This window comes from Plasmodium gaboni, chromosome 13 (genome assembly GCF_001602025.1).
Source record: "Plasmodium gaboni strain SY75 chromosome 13, whole genome shotgun sequence".
Classification (NCBI taxonomy): Eukaryota; Apicomplexa; class Aconoidasida; order Haemosporida; family Plasmodiidae; genus Plasmodium; species Plasmodium gaboni.
The window spans coordinates 716,212-726,211 of NC_031493.1; the positions used below are offsets into that span (position 1 = coordinate 716,212).

Here is a 10,000-nt window from a genome sequence, read left to right on the forward strand (position 1 = left end):
TTTTTATTTTTGTTTTTATTATATTTTTTATAATTTTTTTTTTTAATTTAATTATTTATATATATATATTTTTTTATATTATATAATTTTTTTTTATATATATATATATATATATATATATATATATATATTTTTAAAGATTTTTTTTTTTTTTTTTTTTTTTTTTAATCTTATTATAATATATTGTTACTGTTTTATAAGCTTTTATAATTTATTCCATATACATATATATTATGTCATGTTAATCTATGTGTATATTTTGTATTTATTTATTTACCAATATTAATTTTTTTTTATAAATTTCATGATTCCCTGTATTTGTTAATATATATTATATATATTAGCATTCATATGTCATTTTATTTATTACTTTTAATTGTATTTTTACCTTTATTTCATTTTTTTTTTTATATATTAGCATTCATATGTCATTTTATTTATTACTTTTAATTGTATTTTTACCTTTATTTCATTTTTTTTTTTTTTTTTTTTTTATTATTCAATAATTTCTTTACATAGTCTTAATTTTTTTAAAACAATACTTGTTTTATTTTTTTTTATTTTATTATAATTATTATATTAAATATATTATAAAAGAATTAAAAATAGATGTTCTAAATATTATTTTTTTTGTTTGTCTTTTAATTGACTTTCATGGATAATAGAGACGGTTAATCCGTTTTGTTGTAGTTCTACAAAAAAAAAAAAAAAAAAAAAAAAAAAAATTGAAAATTAATATATGAAAATATTCATACATTATATATATTTTGATATATGTGTGTGTATTACCTTGACAATATTTTTCTGCTTTTGATTTCCATGTTGATAGTATAAGAGCTTGACCTGTACTATGAGCTTCAACTGTTATGGTATGAGCTTTGGCTTTACTTATTTGACCAACAACCTTTACAATAACATCAGTAACATAGGTAAAGCTACAATGAGTAAAAATATATATATATATATGCAATATGTATCTTATATATATTTATATATTTACATTTATATATTTTATATTTTACTTGTGAATATCATCATTGTATAGAATTACTTTCCACGCTGATGTTTCTTTCTCTCTCTCTTTTTTTTCATGCTCATCCGCTTCTTTTATGTTGTCCTTTTTTATTTCCTTAATTACATTTCTGTAAAAATTATATGAAAGAATATATAACAAAATAAATGTTATATATATATATATATATATATATATATATATGTATATATGTATATATTTATTTATTTTATTCTTTTTATAAGATTCAAAGAAAAATCCTCCTAACCTTAATTTTTTTATTTTTTCAAGATTGAAATTCTTCTGGGAGTAAACAAGACTTGGTCTTTTTTGCAGCTATCATTTCAAAAAAAAAAAAAAATAAATAAATGAATATATATATATATATATATATATATTTATATATATTAACACTTGGCGCTTATCATATGAAGGGGTCGTTAAGTTTGCTCTATTATATAAAAACCATATAACATATATATGAATATATATAACATTTTGATAGCACACCTCTCCTGGGAAACTTATATTTGTGTTCTTATTAACATTATTAATTCTAACACATGAATTCATAAAATTCAATGGACACTTTTTATTTTTTATGTTATATGAATGTGTACATTTGTATATAAGTAATAATAGTAATATAATACACAAAAAAAAGGGTTTGAAATATTTAAACATTTTTAACCCATTTAATATCTTTTAGATAATATATAACTTAAAATAAACATACAAAAAAAAAAAAAAAGAAAAATATCAAACAAACAAACATATATATATATATATATATATATATATATATATAGATAAATAAATAAATAATAGTTATAGTAAAAAGGAACCACACACACAAAAACAAAAAGAATAATAAATAAATTATTATTATCAACTAGTATTTCTTATATAAATGTATAAATCATTTTTAATTATATTTCCTAGTAAAAGTATTTTAGTAACATTTTAAATTAAATGAATAATTACATTTCTGTCATATTTTTAAAAATCTCTCCAACCATATGTAATAATAATAATAAATTGATTACAAGATGATCAATAATATTTCAAAAAAAAAAAAAATATTAACATATAAGTATTATTTTTATATGTAATATCCATCATAACACAAAGAATATTTATTCTTCATACGCTACACATAAATAATATATCTAATCATTATTATGGAAATATTAATATATATATATATATATTTTTAACCATCAAATTTATTTTTTTAATTTGATATAAATATTATATATATATATAATATAATGCCACATATATCTATTATATATTACATACATTACATGAAAAAAAATTTTGTCAAATAAATTTTTTTTTTTTTTTTTTATCTACTCCAATTTTATAATATATATATATCACCATATAGGGTTAAAAAAAAAAGAAATTTATTATCAAGCAATGATTTATGATAATTTTCAAATATATCCATAAAAATAATAATTAAGCCTAAATTTATGAAAGAAGGTATAATATGCCTTACCAGAAGGGCTTATAATATTACATATATATATATATATATATATATATAAATATATATGTATATATTACATTTTAATTTATGTGTTAATTTTTTTTGTGATGTTAAATAATTAAAGATTTTTTCATTCTTCTATATTTATCTCATAAACGCAAAATAAGAAAATACAAAAGTTTCTTCCGTTTCCATGTCATATAATATGTTCTCCTTGATTTCATTTTATTATAATTTTTTTGTATAATTAATAAATTTTATAAAATAATTTTTGAAGTGTTTGTATTATTGTCCCATTTATACATATTAATATTTGATTATTTTTTTTTTTTTTTTTTTTTTTTTTTTTTTTTCACACAAATTATTAAATGGCTGGTCATCATTGAAATAATGGAATACAAACTTGAATTTTTAAGCTATTTACTTATTTTTAAAAAAAAGAATGAAAAGATATCAAAATTTGACGAACAAATAAAGACATGTATTAATATATTTGAAAAGCCAATAATAAATGAAAACGATTTAAAATATCTTTTTGAAAGAAATATCTTGGATATCAACCCAGGTGTCCGTTCCATGTGTTGGAAATTAGCTTTAAAGCATTTAAGCTTAGATTCAAATAAATGGAATACAGAATTAATTGAAAAAAAAAAATTATACGAGGAATATATAAAATCGTTTGTCATTAATCCTTATTATTCTTGTGTAGATAATAAGAAAAAGGAATTTGTTAAAGAAAAAGAAAATAAAACAAAGGATAAAAATATAAAGGATGAATATATTGAATACAATATTCATAGAAACAAAACCTATTATAATAAAGATGATTCATTATTAAAATTACAAAATGAAAATAATAATAAACACATGGATTATTTAGAGGATGAAAATTATTCAAGTATGGATGATGAATGTTCAGAAGATAACTGGTTACATTCTGAATTGTTCAGTCAAATAAATAAAGACACGTTTAGAACTCGACCAGAACTTTCCTTTTTTAATTTAAATCCACAACAAACTATTAACAGTAATATAAAAATATTAAACAGTTTAATTAGTACCGAAACGTTTGATGAAGAAGAACAAAAAGAAAAAAAAAATAATAATTTGGAAGATATAGAAGGAGAACATATTCCTTACTTGGTAAATATAAACAATGTGAATAATTTTAATAATAATGAAACAATTAAGTTTTATAATAAAATAATAGAGAACAAAAATGATACTCATGATAAAAAAGTGGAGAGGAGTCAATTAAAAAATGACAAAAAAGAAAATTCCAGTGATAATAAAAGTAAATGTGTTGACGATGATAAAAATGTATATGTTGATAAGGATAAAAATATATATGTTCATAAGGATAAAAATATATATGTTGATAAGGATAAAAATATATGTGATAATAATGATAAACATATATATGTTAATAATGATAAAAATATATATGATAATAATGATAAAAATATATATGATAATAATGATAAAAGTACATATCTTCATAATAATTTACCAAACGAAGAAACCAAAAGCAACAAGAACCTATTTCCACAACAATATAAAAATAAAAATGTCTATAAAAATGATAGGCATACTTTTTCAGAAGTATGTGATATAATAAAACCAAAAAGACATTACGATTTGTTATGCAGGATTTTATTTATCTATGCTAAAATTCATCCTTATGTTAAATATGTTCAGGGTATGAATGAAATATTAGCCCCATTGTATTTTATTATATTTAATGATCCTTTATGTAATTGTTCTTTACAAGGAGAAGCAGATACTTTTTTTTGTTTTCTTGAATTAATGCAAAGACAGAAAGATGTTTTTTGTGAAGGTCTAGATAATACAGATGATGGTATTAATGGCAAGTTAAAAAAGTTTTCCCTTTTATTAAAAATAAAAGAATATGAAATATGGAAAAAATTATATATTTTAAAAATAGAAACTCAATATTATGCCTTAAAATGGATATTGTTATTATTAACACAAGAATTTGATATGGCTGATACTATAATATTATATGATCATTTTATTATTAATAATAATGAAAATTTTATTTTATATATATGTTTAGTTATATGTAGTAAATTAAAAAATTCTTTATTATGTGGTAATTTTACGGTGAACCTAAAATTATTACAAAATATTCCTCCTTTTGATCCATATGATATAATAAATGAAGCAAAATATTTAATGAATTCAGATATCAAAAATAATATTAATATAACCGATATATATAATGAATATATTAGCCAAAAGAAAAGGAATAATGCTTTACAAAATATTAAATATGATGAATCTTCTCTTGAAGTATTAAATGAAATTCAAACGACATCAGACCAAAATGATAGCACATTAAATAGAACAGCAAACCTTATTAGTAATATAAAAAATAAATTTATTGTTCAAAATATTAAAAATTACATTACTAAGAAGAAAATTGATCTGGCCAAACGGTTTGATGAAAATATCGATGAAGAATAATTAAAAAGGGAATACCAAAGAGGTTTGATAATATATTTTATATATGTTATTGTTTTGTGATAAAAAAAAAAAAATATATATATATATAATAATAATAATAAAATGAAGATCAAAAAGGAATATTTGTAAAATTATTTTAAATATATTCCGAGATAAAAATGTAAATATAAAAATTGTATATTATTTATATATTTTGCTTTATTTTTTCTTTATTTTTTTTCTTTATTTTTTTTCTTTATTTTTTTTCTTTATTTTTTCTTTTTTTTTTTAAAGTGACAAGGTAACACATACATATATATATTTCTACATATGTGTGCTATGTATTGCATTCCTCTTCAAAACATTTTAATAATATATGATATAAATTTGTGTCCACTTGATTAATAGTATTAATATTTTCATCACTTATTATACATATTTTTCTTGAATAATCATATTTTTCTATTTTTATAGGAATATGATCCGTATTATTCATAATTACCTTTTTACGATTATTTTTTTCTCTTTTTCTTTTTGTGACATATTTGACTTGACAATATTTATGATAAGATTTTTTGTTTAAGATGAAATATTTATTAACATTATATAGAAAGTTACATAACTTGTTTTCTATATTTAAATTGATATTTTTATTTTTAATATCAAATTTAGCTGACAATATCCAATGGTCACTAAATTCTTTTCCTTTTTTCTGTGTTAATATATCTACACCATAATTATATACTTCTTGAAATTTTAAGTATATTCCGTTTTTATTTATAAGTTTAAATATATTATGAATCATATAATTATGTATAGATTTGTTTTTTTTGAAATTATTAAATTTTTCGACTATTATATCTATAGGGTTATATAAAGACATTAATTCATATATATCTTTTTCATCTAGAAAAAATGATTTGACTAGAAATATATTATCTGTTAAACCAAAACAATAATTCAATCCATTAACTAATGTATTATTTTTGCGATCTACAATATTATATGTTCTTTGTAATTTGTAATGAATATTTTTATAAAAAAACATGTCTTTCATTACAGCATGATTATTTAATGTTATTAAATTCTCATATAATTCTTTGTTTTCATATATATCAATATTAAAAGTACCAATAATAAATATGGAACTATTTTTGAAAATCATGGTAGATATATTTTTTTTTTTTTCCTCATTTAATATATTGTTATCATAAAGATTATTATTATTATTATTATTATTATTATTATTACTATTATATTTATTATTATCATTTATATTATAATTATTTTTGTCGTTTAATTCTTTTTCACTTTTTATATTTCCACCTTTATATTTTATATATCCTTTGGTATTTTCTTTTCTTCTTTTTAAAAATTTGCGATTTTTATAAAACAAAAAAAATATATATATTTTCCAAAATATTTTTTTCATAAAAAATACTAAATCTTTAATGTTACTTATTTTATTTTGAGTGCTATATAAATCAAATTCAAGTGAGAAAAAATATAAATGATATTTATTATCATAAATTAATTTTATTAATTTTATAACCTTCCTCTTAAATATAATATCTGATGACAAAAACATAAAATCATAGTAAGACAAACGAAATAACATTTTAGTCCAACAAATATATAAACCACCATTTCCATATAAATAATTTTGAGCAGTGTAATATATTTCATTTAATAAATTATTACACCAAGGGATATTATCTAGCATTATAGTATGAGTATATTTTAATTTATCAAATAAATATTTTTGATATTTTCCATATACAGATCTTAAAAATATTAAATTATATTGAGTACATAAAGTTCCTATATTTTTACACCGATTCTCATTATTCCTGCAATTTTCATAAAATCCAAATAAATGAGGATTATATCTAAATATATCATTATATAAATAAGTATTTAAAGAAAATATACTTATACAATTATAATATATATTATTTTTATCTTTTGATATTTTTTTTTCATCTATAGGATATATAACATTCTTCTTATATCTTATATTACCAATGTTTATAATATCTTCTTTTTCATCGTTACTAAGACATGATACTTCACTTAATGATATATCATCTATGGGTTCATCAAAATTACTAGTTAAATTCCTACTTTGTGAAGAAATCATTGAATTATTATTTGATATCGATAATGATTCTTTTGAGCTTACATAAGAATTATTACTCTTTTCAAAAATATTTCCTATATCATTTCTATTACTATCATCATAAAGTTCATTTGTCTTAAAATTCTCATCATCATCATCGTTTCTTTTTAAAGTATCACAACCTTCTCTTGTTCTTATTCCCTTTTTTTCATGATACAAAAGATTATATTTTTTCTTTATATCTTCTAACATATTATTTAGTTCTTCATATTTGTAATCTGTGTAATCAGAATTAGATGAAAGAGATTCTTCCGCTACCTTAAAATATTTTTTTTCACTTTTTTTCTTGTTCATTTTGATAAATGCATTATATGAAGGTATAAACACAAAAAAAAAAAAAAATAAATAAATAAAAATATACATATATGTGATATGTGTTATATATTCATTATTTGTCATATTAATAAGACATTACCTTTTGTAAAAAAAACAAAAGAAAAAGAAAATTATAAAATTTTTTTTTAAACAAATATTATATAAATATAAATATATATATATATATATATATACATAAAAAATAATAATATAATATTATATAATTTAATAAGGAACTTTTTATTTTTTTTGATTTGTATTTAAATAATATATTAACAACATGCATGGACATAATAATCTATTTTTTACATGAATTATATATTTTTTTTTTTCACATATATTAAAACTTAAAAAAGGAATGCTCATAAAATTATGAACAAAATATTGTTTATATATATATATATATATATATATACTTATAAAAGATTCAACCTTTTTAAGTAATATTTTCTTTTTTTAAGTATAACATACAAGTCGTCAATAGACTTAAAACAAATAAAGGTAGACCACACACAAAATATATATATCCATGTTCTTTAAAATATGCAAAATGACTGCAAAGGTAGATATTGTTCACATTCTTTTTTCATGACATAAAAGAAGAAATATATTTTATTTTTACTTTATATATATATATATATATATATATATATATATATTTATTTATTTATTTATTTTTATTGCCATATCAATTTGAGATGTGTAAATATCTCTTGAGGTCCGGCTTGTAATGCCTTTCCGAATTAACATATGCAAATTCTTTGAATGGGTTTACTAAAAAGAATACTTTACCAATTATTAATTGAACATTTACTGAACCATAATTTCTACTATCATAAGAATCCATTTTATTATCTCCTTCTACCCATATATTATTTTGAGGTATTTCTACATATGAATGAAAATTATCAATAAACAATTTATCATTTTCTATGGCAATAATTCTCTTACACACTCTTTTTTTTTCATTTACAGGAGATACTAGAAGTACAACATCACCTCGTTTATATACATGACGACATTGTTTTATCTTATTTTTTAATTTATTTATTTTGTTGTAAATAATTTCATAGAAATAAGAAGTATATTCATAATCAAAATGTAATTGTAGAATATTATAACATTTGTATAAAATGTTCATATATATAGATAAGTATATTTTTTTTAAATTATTAAACCATCTTAAAGAATAATCACATACATAGAATAATATAACTCCATTTTTATTAATTAAAGGATACATACTAGATCCACTAGTAAGTGTCATATCAAATATATAATTATTAATACCATATATTACAAGACAGCATAACACAATTTTTTTTGTGAATCTTAAAAAATCCTTAATCTGTTCAATGTGTGAAAAAAAGTTTTTCTTTTTTCTTCTATTATTATTATAATTATTATTACTATTACTATTACTATATTTTTTACTTGATTTTTTGTTCCTTAGTCCAATATGATAACCATTTTTATTTCCCTTCCATATTTTTATAGCATAATTCTGAAATTGTTTATTGTTTTTATATTTCAAAGGTAGTACAAATACATTTTTATTACACCATATTTTATTTTTTATATAAAATTTATTTGGTATTGCATCATTTTGTAATGCTATACTTTTTTTTCCTATCCTTTTCTCGTATCTATTCCATTCATTGGAATTAAAATAATTAAAAAAACTTACTTTATTACAATTATTTTTTTTCAAATATAAGTCTCTTCTTAAAAAAAAACAAATACGTTTATTAAAACTGTTGTGTATAAGGAAATTCATATTATTACTGTAGCAACATACGAAGTAAAAATTAACCTTTCTAAATTATCACATAAAAGAACATAATAAATAAATAAATACATACATATATATATATATATATATTATATCATATTTTTCTTCTTTTTATTTTTTTTTTTTTTATCATTCTTTGTTATATTCCCCCTTATATGATATAGTTTCCCATTAATCAAAAATAGATGCCACTACATAATTTATATTTTTCAAATATGAAAAAAAAAAAACAAATTAATTTATTATTATCATAACTCTTCAAAATGTGAATATAAAACAATGGGTCTATAATAATATTATTAGCATATTTCATTCATATAAAAATATTACTACATTTAATATATATATATTGTATATATAATACATATGTGATTATCCATATATTTAAAAACAGAACAATATACGAATAATATATAAATATATATAAATAAATAAATAAATATATATATATATATATATATTTACTTTTATCTTATTTTATCATCCCATAAAAACTAATAGTTGTAATATTATTATTCCTTTTTTTCTACTCTTCATAATTATAAATGTGTTTTAAAAAGAAAAAGAAAATTATTATATATTTTTTTATATATCATAAACAAAAAAAAAAATAATAATAAATAAATAAATATAAAAATATAAAAATAAATATAAATATAAAAATAAATTTAAAAATAAATATAAAAATAAAAACATATACAATACCTTATATGTTTTGAAATAATTTTATAATAAAATTAA

At 18.2% G+C, this 10,000-nt stretch overlaps 4 protein-coding genes across 4 annotated transcripts; 1 reads left to right on the forward strand and 3 right to left on the reverse strand.

Moving 5' to 3' along the window:
- Positions 1 to 621: 621 nt before the first annotated feature.
- Positions 622 to 1,696, reverse strand: PGSY75_1320100 (putative ATP-dependent Clp protease adaptor protein ClpS; the record flags this gene model as incomplete). The annotated part of the gene is made up of 5 exons (XM_018787263.1): positions 622 to 692; positions 790 to 935; positions 1,023 to 1,142; positions 1,281 to 1,348; positions 1,523 to 1,696. The coding sequence occupies 5 exons, from the start codon at positions 1,694 to 1,696 to the stop codon at positions 622 to 624; spliced, it is 579 nt and encodes a 192-aa protein (XP_018640005.1).
- A 1,201-nt stretch (positions 1,697 to 2,897) lies between these two features.
- On the forward strand, positions 2,898 to 4,994 carry PGSY75_1320200 (putative TBC domain protein; the record flags this gene model as incomplete). The annotated part of the gene is made up of 1 exon (XM_018787264.1): positions 2,898 to 4,994. The coding sequence occupies one exon, from the start codon at positions 2,898 to 2,900 to the stop codon at positions 4,992 to 4,994; it is 2,097 nt and encodes a 698-aa protein (XP_018640006.1).
- Positions 4,995 to 5,310: 316 nt separating this feature from the next.
- On the reverse strand, positions 5,311 to 7,446 carry PGSY75_1320300 (hypothetical protein; the record flags this gene model as incomplete). Its single annotated transcript, XM_018787265.1, has 1 exon — positions 5,311 to 7,446. One exon carries the CDS (start codon positions 7,444 to 7,446, stop codon positions 5,311 to 5,313), a length of 2,136 nt encoding a protein of 711 aa, XP_018640007.1.
- Positions 7,447 to 8,155: 709 nt separating this feature from the next.
- Positions 8,156 to 9,244, reverse strand: PGSY75_1320400 (type I signal peptidase; the record flags this gene model as incomplete). The annotated part of the gene is made up of 1 exon (XM_018787266.1): positions 8,156 to 9,244. The coding sequence occupies one exon, from the start codon at positions 9,242 to 9,244 to the stop codon at positions 8,156 to 8,158; it is 1,089 nt and encodes a 362-aa protein (XP_018640008.1).
- Positions 9,245 to 10,000: the final 756 nt, after the last annotated feature.